A 22,516-nucleotide genomic window follows, 5' to 3' on the forward strand; every position below is an offset into this window, starting at 1 on the left:
GAATGTCTTGGTTCCTCCTCTGGTGAAATCAGCTGCTGAGTTCATGGGCGGAACAAAAATATGGCAGGACTTTTACTCTTTGGCCCCTGGACTTTCCACCTCTGCTTAAGGGTGCACTGTAAAAAAATTGTGCCGTTAAATAACAGTAATGTACTGGCAGCAGAGTTGCCAGTAATGTACTGTTATTTTACAGCCCTCTACCATTAATTTACAGCTTTTCATTTTTACAGCCTGTTACTGTTATACTGCCATGGAAATGAACTCTGCTCCAATTGCCTTAAACAGTTCAAGTTTAAAATATTGGTATTCATATGGCATTAGTAATGTGAACTTATATCATTTGAGTCCACTAAGAAAATATATTTCTTAGTATAAAACTGCAAATACTTTAAACAACTAAAAACATGTCTTTAACTCAAATTGTTTCAATTCATCATCAGCTACATCACATGCGCTGGAGCACTTAACAAAAAGATCATTGCTGCTTAAGCAACTGCACAGTTAATAAAAAAAAAAAAAAAAAGCAGCAAAACAGCGGTGTTTGTGGCTCATCATTGACTGAAGCACATGCTCTACTCTCCAGCACAACGGTGACCCACAAAACTACATTAAACTAACAGATATCTCTTGTACAAAAACACATTAATACAGTTCAGATTAATATTTACTCTCCTGATCAGTTCATGACTTTGCATTACTGTTTTCTGTGGACCTTCACTAATATTTCAGTAAAAATAACTTTTTTAGTTTGGTTAATCTGACTCTTATGTTTTACAGTGAATTGCTGTTTTTCTTTGAATTAACGGTAATCTACTGGCAGCACGGTTGCCAGTAAGTTACTGTTTTTCTACAGTTTGTTGCTGTAAATTAATTACAGTTTATTGCTGTTAAATTACATTTCATGCTGTTTTTTTTCTCTTCTTACATCTTTAACCCTTTTAAGTCCACAACAAAATCCTCAGTTTTAAATGAACACTTGTAATGTGTGCACACTACAGAGTGTTAGAGTAACAATGAATCAGTAAAGTTAATGAGATAATTCTGTGATTACTCAAGTGATGAATGTGGGTTAGTGATGCACAGCTGCTGTTAACAAGCAGAATCACTGAAGAAAGAGAAACACAAGAACTACAACTGACTTCAGACACAGCGTTAGTTGAAATCAACTGAAATAAAGAAGACATTAAATCTCTCAATATCTGATTAAACAACTCCTAAAACAGCATAACTTCACACATTACTAACCAGACTGATGCTATTTTTGTCAGAAGTTCACAGAAATGCAAGTAGTTTTTTAACTACCATGATGGCGATCAGTGTTTGCTTTAGTTGGGCTCTTGAACCTTAACTTTTTAACATTAACTTTTCAACGGTTGTTGTAAACATGTGTTTTAAAACGTATGAATCTCAACAGTGGTGACTATCAACCAAAATAAATAAACAGATCAACTCTGAACATCACAAAACCCGCTACTAAAACTCAACACAAAAACAAAAGCAATTATAATAGCAAATAGAAAGAATTAGAGAAAATAAGAGGACAATTCAGTGGCATAATTTATTCATGTCGCAATGCATGCTGGGAGTCATGGGTGAGTTTTGTACTGTGCTGGTACCCAGCATGCATTGCAGCATGAAGCTTTTGACTCACCATTGTTGAGATTCATATGTTGATTCTTGATGTCTGTATGTGTCTTAACTATGCCGTAGTACTGAAGGTTTTGTGCATAAGATGTTTTAAAATTTTTCATAATAGATCGCTTTGTAGTGTTATATTACATATCAGAACATGAAACTAATAAAAAACAGCCACACCACTTCATTAAATATGGAATAAGAGAAGCAGGCCGCTTCGTTATGATTACAACCCAAAAACATTTAATTACATTTTTTTTTTTTTTTTTTTGGTTTTGTTGTTGTATATGGAAGCCCGTTTCCGCCACCTTGAGAAAAAATATAATTCTATAAGTCATAATAATGAGATGCTTTCTCGTAATAACGAGAAACTTTCTCGTAATAACGAGAAACTTTCTCGTAATAATGACTTATTTTCTCGTAATAATGAGAAACTTTCTCGAAATAATGACTTATTTTCTCGTAATAATGAGAAACTTTCTCGTAATAATGACTTATTTTCTCGTAATAATGAGAAACTTTCTCAAAATAATGACTTAACTTCTCGTAATAACGAGAAACTTTAATGCAATGCATGAGTGACGGCACGCTAGCGACATCTGCTGGTCAAAGCCATGCAGGAACACTGCAAACATTGCTTGTTCTGTAATCTAAAGTGTATAATATATAATTAAATAACGATTTCAGATAAATTATCTGCATGTAGTCTTGTTAATTTGTAGCACTTACCAAGTTACTCTGCCAGATAGTTATGGCTTCAAACATTCCAGACTAATATTTCAGTTAAGAAATACAGGCATTTTATGAAGAAATGAAAGCCATTACGCATATCAACTTAATTTATAGATGTTTATTTCAATGATTTATTAGTTTTATTAGCTGTCCCTTTCATGCATCACATGCTTCATACAGTAAGCCATCTCATTCTAAAAGCACAAATCATCGTTGTTCGTTACCATGGCAACCGCTTGGTCTTCAGCGTCCCACACCGCTTCTTCAGGACAAACGCTTAACGTGAAAAATGCTTAACGTAGCTTTAAGTCCAAAGACAGATTGAACCAAATTCAGTACACAACTGAATGACATGCATACTGTATATACAGGCATTCAGGTGGACCCAAAATATAAATGCAACGCAAAACAGCAACGCTTATGCAGCATTTTCTATAACGGTTTTCTAAAGGAAAACGCTTAACATGCAACTTTGGGTGTTGTGTTCAAATTCTGGGTTCTTATGCTTGCCTGTATGCATGATCGATAATACTGTATCCTGAATTAGTCATTGTACTTTAAGCCACATTAAGCATTTTTCACGTTCACATGTCCTGCAAGAAGCGGTGTGGGATGCTGAAGACCAAGCGGTTGCCGTAACGAACAACTACGCTTTTGCTAGCGAGATGAGATTGGGCTACTGTATAAACATTGTGGGTTTATGCATGTGATGCATGAAAGTGACAGCTAATAAAACTAACAAATCATAGAAATGCACATCTATTCATTAAGTTTATATGTGTAATGTCTTTCATTTCTTCATCAAATGCGTGTGATTTTTGTTGGAATATATTCCTCTATATCTGTTTCTGTATGGAATTAGATTTGTGCCAAATAAAATGAATGTAATTTTTCAAGAAACGTATGAAAATATAAATTGAAACTGAATAAAATGTCTTTGAAACTAAAAAATAAATAAATTACAGGCAAAATCTTTGACCTCGTTTTTAATATATACTGCATGTTTTGCAACTGTTTTCTCATCTTTCATTCTCTGATCTGTACTTAGAAATGCATTTCCAGAGCTTTCATTTACGCTTCTAAAGTTTTCGTTTACGATTCTGAAGATTTCATTTACGCTTCTGAAGTTTTCGTTCGCCATTCTGGCACAAATCTCTCGTGGGGGCAGGGCTAACAGCGGTGTGTTCTCATTGGCTACTGAGTTTTTGATTGACAGCTTCTTGACCTGGAAGTGAAGGTGTCAGTATTGTTGCGCCTGTCTGGATGTGAGCGTCTGTTAGCGGCTTCCTATTTCATTGTAATGATATAAAATGATATATAAAGATTTTTTATTATTATTTTATCAGTATTTTTCTGCTGCTACACTACATTGATGAGATGATTTCTTAGGAATAGCACAGATGAATGATATAATCATCATGATCATCAATCATCGTCGTTATCAGGATACTCACGGTAAGTTGTCTTGATTTAGTCCAATCACAGGACCTGGTTATCTACACACAGTTACAGTCTTCAATTAGATCATATTTGCGTCGATTAGTTCATATTTTCCCCCAGCACATAGAGTGGACAGTACTAAATTTACTGTATCTGACAATAACCAATGCTATTTTACAAGCGCGCTGTCAATCACTGTCAAATTTAGCAAGGTAAGCCGTTTTACCATGCTTTTTCTGTGTCCAGATTTGACTGTAATAATAATGAAAAAATTGTCATTTCAGATGAACATTTCGGGGGGAATAACAAACAAACTTTGACAAATAATGCCTAAATATATATTCAAATGCAAAACCTAATACATGCAAATAATTATGACTGAAAACATTTTCCAGCAACTAGGGTATACAGTCATGATTATATAGGCCTATACAGAGCCATCTAATGGTTACACAGCGGTATTACAGATGATTAATGGTACTTAATTTTGAGGTATTTTAGTACCAAGTTAATACTAATATATATTAAGTAATTATATTGTGTATTTATTTGTTTTAAATATTTTAAGTTTGAAATGTGCCATGGGAGTTCAAAGCAGTTTATATTGTTAGACTATGATACATGTCCTTTCTCAATTTCCAGGGAGCGGAGCAACTTTTCCATGAACTTCTGATGCTGAACCAGAGGATGCAGTGATAGTACCAGAGATTCATTGCCCTCATCAGACAAGAGTCTTATCAGAATCAGACAAGACACATCACCTTTGAATGACTGGGATCTTGATCTTCAGACACCTGATATTATGCAAATATTTGTATTTCTTTGGAGCTCTAGATAAAACAAACACTGTACACAAGAGGTTGCACTTTATTCTTATTAGTCTATGCTGATCTTGGATTGGCATACCAACAGCATACGATTGTTAAGGGGATAGTTCAAAAATAAAAAATATTTTTTTTTTTTTTAATTTTACTCACCCTCATGCTGTCCCAAATGCATATTACTGTACTTTCTTTCTACTGGACACAAGTTAAGATTTTTAGGCAAATAATTAATCTCTGTGAGTCCTAAAGATGCTTTAAAAACCACACATAGCGACAGTGACAGTAATCCATCTGACCTTAGTGGTTAAATCAGTATCTTTTGAAGTGAAACAACAGATAAGAAAAACACTAATAATACAAACTTTTGACTATTAATAATCACTTCCACTCAACTGTCAAATGTGCATGGGTTACAGTTCACTTGTGTTATGTGGATTCTCAGAGATGGATTATTTTCTTAAAAATCTTTGTGTCAAGAAAGAAAGTTATATACATCTGGAATAGGATGAAGGTGAGTAAATGAGAGAATTTTCTTTTTTTGGCGTGGACTATCCCTGTAAAGACTGATATTGCACTCCAGTACATTACATACTCATTCACTGTTTTGTAACGTATACTGTAATAGGAACTGTTGAAAGGATCATTGCAGTGTTTAAAACATGAAAACATTCTGTATGTTATGTTCTTGTGCATTTTGTGTGGTAATGTAAATTATAATAATACTGTGCATTATGTATACTATGCAGTTAGTGTTTTGTGGATTCTGGTCTTTCCTGTCACAACATAATTGCATCCAAGACTTTCACTTTGATACTTGTGTATGCTATAGTGACAATAAAGAATGTCAATTTATTTGAATTCATATTTTCATTTACATTCATTCAACTGGTTTATAAAAGTCACACTTGAAAGAGTTGATGATTGTTAAAAATGTATTTCCAATTTTAAATGTTAGATGATGATGTTAACTAAATAAAATAACTAAACAAAATGATCAGCATGATAAAAACAATAGGCAGCAAAAATATTCTTTGTGTGGAATATGTAATAAAATAAGCTTGATTGCCTGGTTGGAGTGAGACTTTATTGACGTCTGAATATATAACAGGATAGTATTATATTTCAAATGTAACAGCTCAACCTAATTAGTTTCTTGAAAAATTACATTCAATTTATTTGGCACAAATCTAATTCCATATTTCTGCTGGTAAGTGCTTCAAATTAACAAAAGACTACATGCAGATAATTTATCTGAAATCGTTATTTAATGATATATTATACACTTTAGATTACAGAACAAGCAATGTTTGCAGTGTTCCTGCAGATGTTGCTAGCATGCCGTCACTCATGCATTGCGCATGCGTGGAGTAAGTCATTATTACGAGAAAATAAGTCATAATTTTGAGAAAGTTTCTCATTATTACGAGAAAATAAGTCATTATTACGAGAAAGTTTCTCATTATTACGAGAAAATAAGTCATTATTACGAGAAAATTTCTCATTATTACGAGAAAATAAGTCATTATTTCGAGAAAGTTTCTCATTATTTCGAGAAAGTTTCTCATTATTACGAGAAAATAAGTCATTATTACGAGAAAGTTTTTCTCATTATTACGAGAAAGTTTCTCATTATTACGAAAAATAAGTCATTATTATGAGAAAGTTTCTCATTATTACGAGAAAATAAGTCATTATTACGAGAAAGTTTCTCATTATTACGAGAAAGTTTCTCATTATTACGAGAAAATAAGTCATTATTACGAGAAACTGAGTCATTATTTCGAGAAAGTTTCTCATTATTACGAGAAAATAAGTCATTATTACGAGAAAGTTTCTCATTATTACGAGAAAATAAGTCATTATTACGAGAAAGTTTCTCATTATTACAAGAAAATAAGTCATTATTACGAGAAACTGAGTCATTATTTCGAGAAAGTTTCTCATTATTACGAGAAAATAAGTCATTATTACGAGAAAGTTTCTCATTATTACGAGAAAATAAGTCATTATTACGAGAAAGTTGGTGACCATTAAAAAAAAAAAAATCATGCTGCAATGCATGCTGGGAGCCATGGATGAGTTTTGTACTATGCTAGTACCCAGCATGCATTGCAGCATGATTTTTTTTTTTTTTTTAATGGTCACCATTGTTGAGGTTCATAAGCTGATTCTTCATGTCTGTGTGAGTCTAGATGCTACCATAGATTAAAACTTTTTGTGGACAAACTGTTTAGAAAGTCCTTTATATTAACTGACTGTCACAGAACCAGTGGCTCTTAGAATCGTTTTTACTATAATCAATACAACACCCATTTAACCAGAGATTAGACGCACAATTAGTCTATCTTCACTCTCAATGAGATCCGCTTACTTACAGATGATCGTTATTATAAATACATAACAACCAACTACCGATAATTTTCTCTGGGCTTTTGAGTTGCAACAAAGATGTTCGAGGAACACATGATTACAACAGCCTGAGAAAAAAAAAAACAGCTAACACAGAAGTCAAGGGTCAAGAGCCCAACTAAAGCAGACACTGATCTCTAACATGGTTACTTCAAATGAAACAAATCAACATCTAAACCTTAGTTAATTCTCAATAAGATCTTCTGTAGATGTCTGACAGAAATAAAGTCAGTCTGGTTATTAATAAGTGGAGCTGGTGATGCTGTTTGTGGGGTTGTTTAATCAGATTTTGAGAGAGTTAATGTATTTTATTTCAGTTGATTTCATCTAAGGTTATGGCTGAAGTCAGTTGTTGTTCTTGTGTTTCGCTTTCTGTCAGTGATTCTGTTTGTAAACAGCAGGTGTTCATCACTAATGCTCAATCAGCACTTAATTAATCAATTAACTGAACTCAACTGAAATAAGTTCAGCGCACTCATAATTGTTAGTTTTAAAAACTTAAATGTTTTAAGACAATAAGTTTCCTCAAATGGTTTGAGTTAACCTAACTTTTCAGGTTTTTAATGCAATCGGTTTACTCAAACGGTTTGAGTTACCCTAACTGTTGGGTTTTACAGTGTAGTTTCATTTTTCTCTTTTCTCCAGTGATTCTGCTTGTTAACAGCAGCTGTTCATCATTGGCTAAATTCACTCATTAGTGTTCATTCTCTCTGTCAGGTGGACTATATTAGTAAACTCATGTAGGGAATAGTGAATGAGGGTGTAGGGTGTGATTTGAAACACAGCCTCTGAGTGTCGACCCTGAGCGCTGTTACTTCACAGGACTGCAGAAGGCTACTTTCTCGAAAACAACAAATATTACCCAGAATTCATTGTTTTTTTTTACAGAATTTTACTGTTGTAATGAAAAAACAGGATGTTACTGTCAGAAAATGGCCATTTTTTTACAGTGTGGATGGGGGTCACAACAGTAAAATTCTGCTCAGGGCACCCATTTGGCTAGCAGCCCTGTAGACACTCACTGACCTTTGAGTATGTTGAGTATCAGAGCTAGCACAGGTCCACCGAATGGTGCATCAGGAGCATGAACCATGTAATTCCCCACAGTAAAATTTAATGCATACTCATTCAGCACTGGCTTATAACCCTTTAGGTCCTCACGCGTTATGGTCCCTCCTGTGTTATGAGAAATGAAGATTCAGACAGATTTGCTTGCTTTGATAAAACTACATCACTTGATCCCCTTAAATATAAATAGAGTACATTTTAAGTATTAAATAACCTGCATTATTGATGACATCCAGTATATCCTGAGTCAATGATCCATCGTAAAAGGCATCTGGTCCTTCTTCTGCTATCTTCTTATAGGTGAGAGCTAGTTTGGGAAATCTTATAGGATCATTTTCCTTCAAGATGGTCTTGTTATTTGAGCTGCAAAACACTTCACTAAAAAAACAAAAACAAAAAACAAGAGAGAGACAAGAGCAGAAGCAAGAGTATGTTATGTACATGAAAATGCCAACCCAGTCAACAATTTGATCTCACAGTGATGTCACCAGGAGCTCACAGGATACTCGTGATGAGGTCACAATGTGAGGTAACAGTGAGCTAAAAGTGTAACCTCACAGCGCCCTCACTGTGTGCTCATACTAATGTGAGGTCAAAGTGCACTCAGTGCACAGAGACTAGGTACCCAGCATGCATTGCAGCATGAAGCTTTTGATTGTCCCCATTGTTGAGATTCATACACTGATTTTTGATGTCTCTCTTTGTTTAAATGACACAGTAGTTCAAAATGTTTGTGTCTTATCATTCTTTTAAAATCCTTCATAAACAATTATGACACTGCTGGGTCCTATTCCGTATAATCACAGAGCTATTATAAAAAATTTAGATTAATAACTCCTCACAAAGACTGCATACTGAATCTAGATAATGGTTGTGCTGTTATCATCAGTCAGAAACCGATATCACCTGGTTGCAGTCTCTTTTCGGTTTTCCTTGCTATAACAAATGTGCTTTTCAAACACAGTTACAGCAGCCCCCAAAAACATAACGTTATAAAGTCAAGGGTCAAGAGCCCAACTAAAGCAAACACTACTCACCACGATGGTAATGTCAAACAAAACAATAAAAAATCATCGTCTAAATCTGTTAATTCTCAATAAGCGCTTTTGTAGATGTCTGACAGAAATAAGAACCCCGCTCATCTTTTTGAGTTCACAATGAGCTCATATATTACTCACACTGTGAGGATCACCGTATGAGAATGGTGTGATGTCACTGTGATCATCGCGTGATCTCACGTGTTGACTGGGAATGCTTTAATAGTGTCAGATTTGCCTTGTAGGATATTTATGTTCATTTGTGGCCAAAACAGCTGCCACTGAAAAAAAATGTGTTTTTAATTAATTTATCTATTTTTCAAATCCTGTTTTTTTTTTTTTTTTATTATTATTATTTTTTTTATACTAGTTCAGAAATTATTTATTCTTACCACAGTGTTTCATTATTCAGAATTATGTCCTTATTCTGTTGAATGGCTTTGGCCAAGGCCTTGCCAATCTGAAATCCATCTAATGCCAGCTTTATACTGGGCTCAAACAGCTCCTTCCATTGCAGTCTCCCGTGTCTTTTGTGTGCCAGCTCATAACCACGTAGTTCTCCTGGTACAGCTATGAACAACCCTGCCATTTATTACAAAACATAAGGGCCAAAGTGACAACAATCATCAGAGAGATTCGCTTTATTGTTTTAATGATAACATGCTTAATTAATCTTTTCAGTGTTCTAAAATCATAACGGTCACTAGAGTTTGGAAGATGTTCATCATTGGTGGTTTACCTGGGTTTTTCCCTGTGTCATTGCCAAGCATGTTCTCTGAGGCACTCATTGGAGCAGTTTCTCTGGCATTAATCATCTCCACCTTTCCTAAGGGTGAAAACATGACATTTTAAATAATTTAACAATGAGGAGTTGGAGGGCTAATGGTCATACCGGTCACTGTGATTCCTGGATCAAAATTCCTGTCAAAGGATCCACAAGATCAAAAGATCCAAACCATAGCCTAACCCAAAATCAGAGTGAAATAATAGGTTGATAACAAAAGAGGTACAAGACTGTAACCATAACATTAACTCAAACCCTAAGATGTGATTGACCAACAAGGAGGTTGATCCAGAATTGGGGTCAATATACCAGCAACTTTTTTCAGGAAAACTGTACCTTTATCTAGTGCTCTAGAAATCACCTTTCTTGAAAAATGTCTGCTGACTATCAGATAACATCTGCATCCTCTAAAGCTCCTCACTAACAGCACTGTTCTTCACCTCTGGTCCAGATTTTCATTAGATATTACACACAGTCAATAAAATTCACTAGTGCAAGATGTGCTTTATTAAAGTGCCCCTGTTATGGGTTATGAAAGGTTCATATTTTGGTTTTGGGAGTCCCCAACAACAGGTTAACATGCATGCAAGGTAAAAAAAAAACACTTTTATTGTCTTAACCCCTTAACTGTCACCCACAGTTTTGAACAGAGACATTATAGTGCACTATCCAAACTTAATTTTTTATAATTCATGAATGAAAATATTTTGTAACATGATTTTAATGTACCATTTACATGGTAATGCAATGTCTGATTTTAAAATGGGTTTCAAATGATGAATTTTGAAATTTTAAGTTTTCTACTGATAAATAATTTCTTATGATTTCTAATTCGTGATAGAGAAAAAGGCAACTAAGAAGACTTTCTGTGACAAAGGTCAGAATTCATGTCATGATGTAGATTTTTTTCAGGTGCACTCTTGTCATAAACAGAGGTGTCAAATCCAGGGTCAGAAAGTAAAAGTCCTGCCATGTGTTTATTCCACCCATGAACTCGGCAGCTGATTTCACCAGAGGAGGAACCAACTCATTCCTTTCAAGTCACAAGCAAGTTTCGAGTCAAATCCCAAGACCTCAACGAGTTGAGGTAATTAAGAGATAATTGAGAGACTAATTAAATAATGATTGTGCATTAGTGATGAACACCTGCTGTTACTGTGAATCACAGAGGATCAGATGTTGATGTTTTATTGGTTAAAATGATACCACCATCATGTAGATCAGTGTTTGCTTTAGTTGGGCTCTTGACCCTTGACTCCTGTGTTAGATCTCTCTGTAGCAATGCATGTGCTGTTGTGAAGCGGCGAGATCAGTGCTGTGCAGTGAGCAACTGTTCGTTGTTTTCATATGATGAGGTAATCATCAGGTGCTTACCTGTTTGCATCCAATATACTGTGTGTATATATATATGCACATACAACATTTTTCATTTTCTTAATTTATGTTCTGCTTTTGAATAAACAACTCTGTGAAACCACAGTACGCAATAAATTTACTGCTGTAGCAGTTATAGAGAAAGAATTTTAAATCTAATGCATTTAAATATTTAATCTCCAGTCCTACTCAGACACACACAGACATCAAGAACCAGCGTATGAATCTCAACAATGGTGACAATCAACAAAATGCTTCATGCTGCAATGCATGCTGGGTAACACCACAGTATGAATAATTATTGTCACCACTGTTGAGGATCGTATGATAAGTGTTCATGTCTAAAAGCCTGAACAATATAATTCTTAATTTTTTCCAATATTTAATATTACGATGGCATTTGTTTAATAGTAAATTCCTGCAGTTCTGTGACAGCTGAACGTCAGTAAATAAACCAAAGAGAGACACCTTCTTGATGTTCATTCAAGTGACATAAAAGCCAAAAGTGTAAGCTCATCTGCTTTTTCAAGCTTTTAATTCAGCAATGTGCAAATGTTTGTTGTGAAGCAATATTGCAATTGCTTAAAAGCAATCCATTCTCAGTTACTAAAAGGGTCAAGAGCCCAACTAAAGCAAACACTGATCTCCATGATGGTGGCATCATTTTAACCAATAAAACATCAACATCTGATCCTCTGTAATTCTCAATAACAGCAGGTGTTCATCACTAATGCACAATCAACATTTAATTAGTCTCTCAATTATCTCTTAATTACCTCAACTCGTTGAGGTCTTGGGATTTGACTCGAAACTTGCTTGTGACTTGAAAGGAATGACTTGGTTCCTCCTCTGGTGAAATCAGCTGCTGAGATCATGGGTGGAATAAACACATGGCAGGACTTTTACTTTCTGACCCTGGATTTGACACCTCTGGTCATAAATTAATCTATTACTTTTCCTACATAATTTTTTAACAGAAAAAGTGGTGAAATACCTATTTAGGAGTCTTAGACCTTTCCAACGATATATAGTTTGTCATGATTAGATTAGGATTTAATTGTAAAATAGTGAAGTAAAGGTAGGCGTCCCACAGGGTGGACGGTGACAGTTAAGAGGTTAAAATATGCATTTATTTTTTCCTTTTTTGCTCATGACTCCCAAACGGTTTGCTCAACGATTAATTTTTCCAAACCTCTCCTTTGCGTGACGCTAATCTGTGGTGATTGGTCTGATGACCCAATCTGTTGTGATTGGTCTACTGCGTGTAGCGCATGTCAATAACGGAACACCCATCACCATTCTAGATGTGTGCACACTACAGAGTGTTAAAAGTAACACTGCCGAGTGTCTATATGTGTCCACACTGCAGTGTTAAACGTAACACTGAGGCGGTGTTAAAGTTAATGAGTTAATTATGAGATTTATTGAGTGATGATTGACCATTATTGAAGACACCTGATGTTAACAAGCAGAATCACCAAAGAAAATCACAATGTTTATGTCACCATTATAGTGATCATTGTTTACTTTAGTTGGGCTCTTGACCCTTATCTTTTTAACATTACATTTTGTTTGGCTGCTGTAACTGATTTATAACTGCCAGACATTCGCAAAGAGCAAAAGTCATCAGGTGGTGGTGATGTTTATGTTCTAACATAATCATTATTTGACCTGAGCTCATTTAGAGTCTAATATCTGAGCTAAATTTCCTTTATTGATTACAACCGCCATGTGATTCCACAGTGAAATAATCTGTTTTCTATACATTTTGGAAGGATTTCTTACAAGCTGTTTTGATAAAAAAAATAAATAAATTAAAAAAAAAACTTCAAAAAACTTTTTCTTTAGGCACACACAGACATCAAGAATCAGCGTATGAATCTCAACAACGGTGACATACTGCAATTCATGATGGGAGCAATGGATGAGTTGTGATTGGCTTCAACATGATTTTTTGATGGTCACCGTTATTCTTGATGTCTGTGTGTCTAAGTGAAAGTTTTTTTTTTTTGTTTTTTTTTAAAGTTTTTGTTCAAAATAAGTTTTAAAAACATCTGTCTGATTACACTGAAAATGCCAGATCTTATGTTGTTCACAGTGCTAATGAAACCAACAAATAAAACCTAACTCAGTTATTCAGGTCACTACATGATGATTACGTCAAAACATAATCATCGCCACCTGATGACTTTTGCTCTTCTCTTCTCTTCTCTAGCAGTTATAATTCAGTCATAGCAGCCAAACAATATGTAATATTAAAAAGTCAAGGGTCAAGAGCCCAACTAAGGTAAACACTGACCACTATAATGGTGACTTAAAAAACTTTTTTTTATTTTTCTTTGGTGATTCTGCTTGTTAACATCAGGTGTCTTCAATAATGGTCAATCATCACTCAATGAATATCTTAATTACCTCATTAACTTTAACACTGCTTCAGTGTTACTTTTAACACTATGTAGTGTGAAACATATAGACTCTCGACAGTGTTAATTTAACACCACTTCAGTGTTACTCTTAACACTCTGTAGACACATGTGGACACATATAGACACTTGGCAGTGTTAATTTAACACTGGGGATTTTGCTGTGTATCACTATTCATCGACACATTTCTAGACAATTGCGACAATTGTTAGACGGAGACCTACAAGCTGCGCGGAGTGAAAACAACACAACACACACAACTAAATACGTATCTTGCATGCTACAGTACAGAGTACATGACAGCAACAGTTTTTAAAAGAATTACTTAACATTCAGGATAAAAATTTCCTGATAATTTACTCATCCCCATGTCATCCAAGATGTTCATGTCTCCCTTTCTTCAGTCACAAAGAATTTATCAGTAACAACTTATCTAGTGAAACCATCGGTAATTTTCTTTAAAAAATATATATATATATGTTTATACACTTTTTAACCACAAATGCTCGTCTTGTCTAGCTCTGCGAAGCGCATGCGTACTTTGTCTGTGTACAACAGTTCAAGACAGGGTATGTCTAAAAACTCCCAGCACTTTTCTCCTCCAACTTCAAAATCGTACTACATCGTTGGTTTGCTTAAAGAGTGTTTTACCCTCCTTGCACGTTCACTTTGTAAACACTGGGTCGGTGCTTCTGCAGCGATGTAGGATGATTTTGAAGTTGGAGGAGAAAATGAGTTGGGAGATTTACCCTCACAGTGTATAGCACATTCTTCTCCACAGGAATCCGCTACGGTGTTTGAGGGAGGGTAGGTTCAAGTTTTCCCAGGTCTGCACCACAGACTGTATAAAAACATGGACATAGTGTCCGTGACTTCACCCGTAGGTTTCTGAAGAGCATTTTTGAAGCCTAAAGTGGGCGGAGCCGACTGCCGCCATGTTGGCAAGCGCGTCACCACGTGTCACTCCCGGATAATCGAAAATGGGCAAAAAGGCAGGACGTGGGTGGAGCTGGTTGCTAAAACCACGTCTGCCTAGCTCGCAATCCGCCTGTCACTCAACTATGTGCCCGAAGCCGAATACCTTATTCGGAAAGGCACGGATAATGGCTTCAAAACAAATAACGGATTTATCCGAATAACAGAAAAAATATTCGGCAGACACAATCACATGTTTGCTGGAACAGCACTACATTAGTGAGGTTGTTAAGATTTGTGCAGTAATAATTGCTTTGATAGCGTTTGACACAGTTTTGTACAGATAATATCATGGTGATCATTGCGTTTGTCTAAAGCCCGGTACACACCAAGCCGACGCCGACAAACTAGTGGCGATGAAAGCAGACTACGGGGTCGGCTCACGTCGGCAGCGTCTGGGTCCAAAGTTGCCCTGACACACCAAGCCGACACTCGACACCCGACGGCCAAATAGCACGTCCGTTCTGCGCCTTTCTCGTGCACTGGTTCGCCAGCTGAACAGCTAATCAGAATGATCAAATGGCCCGACTGACCGACGAGCTCCGACGCCGATTCAACATGTCGAATCGGCCGAAAAAAAAGCCGACTAGGACCAACTTCAGCCGACGGCGCAGAACACACTGAGAAAACTTAGTCGGCCGACAAACAAAAACTGCCCGACGGCCAACCGTCGGCTTGGTGTGTACCGGGCTTAACAAATGTGGTCTCCTCAGAAATAATATAGATAATAATAATAGATATTGCTACACAACCAATCTCCTGAAAAATGCACCAAAATAAGTTTAAATCTTGTATTTTGTAAATAGGAAACATAATCTCTAACATCCACCTTCATCCTCCCACTTTATTAATGCCCTAGTTACTTTATTAACGCTGTTACATTAAGTATTAAAACAAGTCCAGCGACGCTTAAAATAACTAGATCTGACAAACATGGAGCGGAGCGGAGGCTGCACTTGCGCCAAGCTCCACTCCTGCGTTTCGCAGCTGCTGCGAGTCAGCCACATGAATTTATTCAGTGACATGATTTTAAATAATTTTTCATAAGGTTTTCAAATTTTATTTTTGAACATGAAACATTTAAGGAGGTCTGGACCTCATAGCTGGCTATGGGCCTGGATGTGTAAAGTGAATGAGTGTAAAAACGCATTACATTTGCCCTTTTCATGAATGGCATTACATTTAATTATACAAGACGAAGAAAATAAATGTTTGATCAAAGCTTTTGGAGGTAAATGATCACAGACTCCCACAACACATGATCTAAATTACTTAAGTTCAAGCGAGCTTTATTGTCATTCTGCTATGATAGGCTACTGAACACTTTCTTTCCATTTCTATTTCTTTTTTTTTTTTCTACTAGTGCTCTTATTTAAGATTATGGATGCTTGTCTCTTGTCAAATTTGTACACAAAGTTTCACTGGAAAATAAGAAGAATAAAGTTATTTTTCTTTTTTGATAAAGTTTTAAATAGAAGATATTTACAGTTATAATTTTAATTAAAAAAAATAGTACTTTCTTTAGTTATACAAGGCATATTTGTTAAATGAAAAGTACGAATCGAACAGATTTGCATTTAAAATGGTATTTTCATGTAATTTGACGAACTTCCGGTTTAAGCCACGCCCACTTCGGGATCTATCCGAATACAGATACAGATGCGAATAATTTTGAGATTGTCACAGATACAGATACAAATAATGGCTCCGCTGCACACCCCTAATTATTACTATTAAAATAACCCCTACACTCAACCCACGCTCTTAATTATGCAGAACTTTAAGGGTCAATATAATTTAAACAAATGAGTTCGAAAAAAAAAAATCACCCCCCTCACAGTTCTCATGAAGAGCAAAATTAGCTTTATAGATCAAAATCATTTTTTGAACCAGGCTGTAAACGTTTTTTTCTACTGTAAAGTCGGGCATTTTAACATGGGGGAGTCTATGGGATTGACTCCCTTTTGCAGCCAACCTCTAGCGGCCAGTTGACGAATTACAGTTTAAATCACTTCATCCGTGTTGGTTCCACGAGAGCGAGTGGGAGTTTGATGTTGCGTGGAAGCTTGTTTAATTTGCAATTCTGTGGTGTGAATGAAAAAGGAGTATTCGGTATCATACTCGGGTGATAACACTTTATAGAAATTATTAACAGAACTTGCAGAGATATTCCCCACGTGGAATATTAAGTAGTATGTTAATTTATGCACAAAGAGGAACCTTACGGGGCGTGGACCCACCCTGCAGGGACAATTTGATTGGAAAACCACGTCAAGGGATGGATCAAATCAGCCCGCTTAAAACTGGTGACACAAAGCCTTCGTCGCTCGCTTGTTGTTTCGCTCTTTGGCTCTTTCGCCTTTGTTGACCGCGCTACAACTGGCGCCCACATGCTGTCCCATCACGTGAGCGAGACTCCGGAACTCAAACACTTCGTCAAACTTCATGAACTTCATGTCAGAAATCTTCAAAGCCTAAAGTCTTTGCACAAGGAAACTCTCAGAAGAACGTCAAGAAAGCAACATCAGCGGTCAAGGCAACCAACCAATCACCGTGGGGATTTTCCCGAAAAGACGTCATCCAACGACCGGTCCCCTAGTGAAAAAAAAGTATACTAAGTATACTTGCAGCCAGACTAATTGTCAGTATACTTCAAGTGTGTTAATGATTAGTTAACTTGAAATGTGCTATTTTGGAACAACTATTTTTGTACTAAGTGTATTTTAGTTGTAATTAAATTATACTAAAGTATAACTTCAAGTGTATTTAGTGTACTTTTATATACTAAATTGGAACAACCTCAAAGTATACTTAGTACATTTTATGTATATGCCTATGCTTTATTAGTGATATCAAAGTGTACTTTTTTTTGTATTACGAGTACATTACAAATGAATTATGAGTGTCTTTGAAACACACAAGTAATATACTATAAATTTATTATTTTTGAGTAAAAATTACATTTTTTCCCCAATGCTGAATCCACTTTTCAAGGTCATTACAATAAATATATAACTTCAATGACAGACAGAGACACATTATTAACAATTCAAACAGTGTTTATTTAAACTTCAAATGGTTTTAGCATTGCAAAACATAAAATGTACCAGCCATGTTTTTAATTTTAATTTTAAACATTTTGTAACAGCAGCAACACACAAACTTCACTTTTTTGAGACTTTATTTCGAACATGTAAAGTAAATACAATAAAACAAAACAAAAACAATACAACACGATACAAAACAATTTTAAATTATACATTTACAAAAAATATTGCAATTCTACAAAAAATTGCTCCTTGTTAAATTGCTCCGCTCGCACATCAGTTGTACTTGTGTGTGGCATGTTCATACAACTTATTCTTTTTACTACATCAGACTGTAAATGTCCTGTATTAAACCCATACTAGTTAATAGAATGAACATCATGATTAGCAGTGTGGAATTGTATCAGTATATCATGTCAATATTGCTTCCAGTGTATTAGTCAAACATACAGTATACAACAGAAGTGAGTAGAACCCATGTAGCATTACTATAAATCATATGATAGAACACTATTCAAATTGAAAAGTATAGTATTCATAGTACAGATCAGGCTAAACTGTAATGTAGAGACATACATTTTCTGCAAAGCTGCTTTAGAAAGACCATAGGGCACCTTGTGTCCAAAATTTGATTTATTGCCCCCTCATATAAAAGCATACGTTAAGTCTTGTAGTCTAACATTACAGGTTAAATAAAATAGAGCCGACCGACTTACCGTAGTGTAAAATAAATAAATATCAGATCGTTAAAACAACCGCATAAGATCTTGTAACATTACAATTTGAAAGCTAGCGTTTTGTCACAAGTTAGAAAAGAAAAAAGAGCTGACTATCTTACAGCGTCCGTCAGATAACCGCGCTCTATGGTGTCGAAAATCAGAATGAGCTTACTAGCGCAGCGGTCAGACCACACCTACATCACCGCCCCTAACACCTTAAGGAAAGACTGACGCAAAGAATTAAACAAAGTAATGTTTTAACATTAGAACTAAAGTTATTTTAATAAATCTTTAGCATTTCAATTAATGAAACAATTCAGCATCCATCCTAAAGCTTTTCACTTTAAAGTTAGGTTAGTCTAGTTTTTTTCCTTTTAAACAAACAGCTCTAATTCGCAGGAAAAATGTTGTTTGTCTTGTTTTATTTAATTATTCACACTTAATTTAGTAATTCCTTTATTTACTCTTTGATTTTTGTCAAGCTTAATACTTCTGATGTGCTATATAACCCAAACTTTTTCACTTTAAAAATTAGGTTACACAATAATATTTATTTATTTTTTATTTTTTTTCTAAACATTAACCTCTAAGCCGCAGGAAACTGTTGTTTTATTTATTTTATTTAGTTATTCACACTTCATTTCTTTATTTACTCTTTGATTTTTGTCAGTCTTAAAACTTGTGGTGTGGTATAACAGTTTGAAAGCATACATGCTTCAGTGGATGCAAACAGGCATGAAAGCAAACGTTTTGGCGTGGGGTCTTTGGATTTTCAGCCGTAATTAGACGCCTAAACTTTTTACATTATTGCACAAAATGTAAATATTGAGAATGGTGCTGCGTGTCTGGGCCTATGATTACTGACGCGAGCATATCAGATCAAGAGATAGGTAAAGATGTTTCTGGAGATGCGACTCATTTGCAATCTAATGAGTTTTTGAGGGGATCTGGCATCGTAAATTTTGTTAGAATGTTAGGTAAAAAGTTCATTGATCAAAACAGATCATCTTTCTAAGATGTTCAGTGATCAAAGGGTATTTATCCCAGCCATTTTTATGACATACACCTGCGTGTGTGAATTTTGTCAATGGTTCATTGACTGGTCAAAGGATGTGTGCCCTTTTGAACCTATTTTATGACAAACATCTGGATAATTTAAAAGTTAGGTATAGTTTAGAAAGAAATATTTTTTCCTAAGAAAAAAGGTATGTTTATAATGTGGGTTCAAACTGATGTTCAGGATGAGATAGATAAAGAAGAAATCGATAACAACAAACTTAAATAATTAGAGGACCCCAAAGATGATTGTTTTTAATAAGATGTAGGAAAATGCTGTTTATTTTAGTTCATTTTACTAAGTTTTGTTATTTCTTTATCCGTTCTTTGATGGTTGCCATGCCAGACCGTTTCTAACATAGATCACATCCCGCTAACTTTGCGACAATTAAGTTGTAAAAGAAAAAAGAAAAATCTAAAAGGCGTTTCATCCCGTCGGTGAAACATCTTCAGCTGTGTTAAGTAAACTGATGAAGATGTGAGGGGGGGTGACGTCTGATGAATTTGTGCAGGGAGATTTTGATGAGATTTATAACAAAAGTCGAAGTCTGAATAAATATATGGTAGACGTGTATGATAATAAGAGCTAAATATAAAATGCATCCAGAGTTTTTGTTTTTAACAAACGTATTGCAAATCTATATCATACCGTTAGGTAAATGATGGTAAACAGATGAAGCTGGTGTTTTAAAATGTAAAATAATAAAAGTGGACGTTTATGCAATCATGTATGAATGAACGCATTATTTATAGTATACTTATCATTATGGTTTAAATACGAATTTCACAATATTTGTCCATAGTATTTCACAAATTAACGTTGTGCCGTATACCTTACTAAATATTTGTGGTATTAGGCCACCCCCTGCTAGTAGCTATCGGGTTTTACAATGCGTTTTCAGGAGACGCTCCCCCACACTCTGAAGCATTAAAAAGCAAAAGTTATATCACATTCATTACCTGTAAAACTCTATCTTCTTGTCGTACGACGCTGATACACCTCATCAATTGTTGGAACAATGGCTGACAATTACGACGGTAAGTGTGTTTTGTTCAGCGGTGTTGTTTAAATATTTTATTGTTAATATTTGTTTAACACAACATCGTTATTATCTCCAGCTACTTTTGAGAATCTCGAGTTTGACAAAGGTCTGGAACATATCCTCGAACAGATATGTAAGTCTTTACTCTTTTTCTAACGAATGGTTTAACGTCTAATAATAATAATAATAACTGTCGTTATCATTTATTCAGTTGATGAAGCCCAACTAGTTGCTTGCGATGACGACATCGGACTTAATGGTAAATTATAGAGACATTAGTTTTCTTAATGTGTTAAAAGTGTGTTTACTTTGACAGGTGAGTGCGACGATGACGACAACCGCGTGATAATATTACCTACAGAGGACGTGGATCAAGAGATTGTGGTGAGAACGGAGTTGCGTCATGAACCAGACAACGTCACACACCCCTCCCCCACCCACAGATCGTCTTCGGAGGAAAGAGTTCACATGACTACACCCTGCACAAGCGTCCACACGACGGGTGACTCGCCGACCACCAGCCGTTTAAGGACTTCAGAGAATAATGGTATGTTAAAACAGAAAATCACATTATGGCGTTTTATGTTTGACTTTTATTTAATAAATTAATAAAACGCTTATTGTTATTCTTTTTACAGAACAAGGTCACAACGAACGAGGACTAACAGCATGGTCTGATTCGATGATCCATGCTTGGGATCAGGTATCCTTCAGCGATTCGGAGAGTGAGGTAGAGGAGGAATTACTGCATGAAATACCTCAGGAACTGTTCTGCGAATGCGATTTAAATAGAAGGCTTGATCACGATGCGCTGAACTGAATTAACCGTTACTTTGAGAGGATTTTCGACCTGGCTGGACAACCGTTATCTTACCGGGAAGCAGAAGAGATTGCTGCTAACACACAAACTGATGTAATTTCGATTTTAAGAAACATCATATCATGTCAACAACAACACACCGAGGCCTTACGTCACACAGCCGGGTTTTGGAGTGGTTGTCACGAGCAAATGTATAACAAATTCCGGCAGTTTCAGCAGGCCATGAACGGGGTCCTGGACGGTGTCCGTGAACAGCGTACGGAATTGAGACTTACGGTAAACGCATTATCATTGATTTACCGATTTATTATTGCTTGATTTACGTTATTACCATTTCATATATGTACTGAATTGTAACTTCTTATTGTTGGTTATTTCTGATTCAATTTTACTTGTGGGTGAATTCCGTTGATTATACTGTACGTGTTTGTTATATCTGCTTATTTCCGTAACGGGCAAGGGGGCACGCGTTTGTCTTTAAGGTTGAAACATTTTTGTATTTCTGATTTTTAAAAATACATTTTTGTATTTCTGATTTTTAAAAATACATTTTCAAAATGAGTGGTAAAAGATGTCAAAATGATTTACATGACCGTGGACCAGAAGATGATCAGAGATCATTAAGACCTAGTCATGATTTTCAAAATAACGGTGACCAGTTACGCGAACTGATTAATAATCAGTTACAGATGTTACAACCTGATTCGCTTAACACGATCGAAAGATTACATGAAATTGTAGATGAACAGACCGAATGGCTGGATAAGTCTATAAATCCCAATGAACAGATTGGCGAGGGTGCATCTAACGATGACGCAACCGGTTATGAACTGTTGGCTCCAGATATGGGACTCAGTCAGAACTGTATAGATAGATTAATAAGAGAAGGTGGCCGTGTGGGCGATTTTACAATTGTCCCAAGACCGAGATTTAACGGTTTATAAATTCAGAGACTTTAAATTTCCGTGAAATTGCTGCAGATGATTATGCTGCATATAACCTCTTTTTGCAAGATATTTTGAATGAGATCGTAGCGTTTTCCCGATTGATGGCAGGGGAAGACGGTTTTATGAATGTGTCTCTGCAAGGCGAGAGTCTCCCCATAGATATCAATGCGGTTCGAACGCCT

General features: G+C 35.7%; 1 protein-coding gene across 5 annotated transcripts in view; it reads right to left on the reverse strand.

Annotated features, from left to right (window-relative positions):
* The window catches only part of LOC131547574 (glutathione hydrolase 1 proenzyme-like), a 133,408-nt gene that overhangs the window by 13,630 nt on the left and 97,262 nt on the right, over positions 1-22,516 (reverse strand). For 4 of the 5 annotated variants that reach the window (XM_058788242.1, XM_058788265.1, XM_058788259.1 and 1 more), the window contains 4 exons: positions 9,885-9,971; positions 9,538-9,727; positions 8,323-8,486; positions 8,067-8,216 (listed from right to left, as the gene is read on the reverse strand). In XM_058788242.1, coding sequence (XP_058644225.1) covers positions 8,067-8,216; positions 8,323-8,486; positions 9,538-9,727; positions 9,885-9,971 — 591 coding nt within the window. The remainder of the gene's footprint in view (positions 1-8,066; positions 8,217-8,322; positions 8,487-9,537; positions 9,728-9,884; positions 9,972-22,516) is intronic. The other variant, XM_058788270.1, reaches the window with a different exon arrangement.

The sequence above is a fragment of the Onychostoma macrolepis genome, chromosome 01 (genome assembly GCF_012432095.1).
Source record: "Onychostoma macrolepis isolate SWU-2019 chromosome 01, ASM1243209v1, whole genome shotgun sequence".
In the NCBI taxonomy this organism is placed as follows: domain Eukaryota; kingdom Metazoa; phylum Chordata; class Actinopteri; order Cypriniformes; family Cyprinidae; genus Onychostoma; species Onychostoma macrolepis.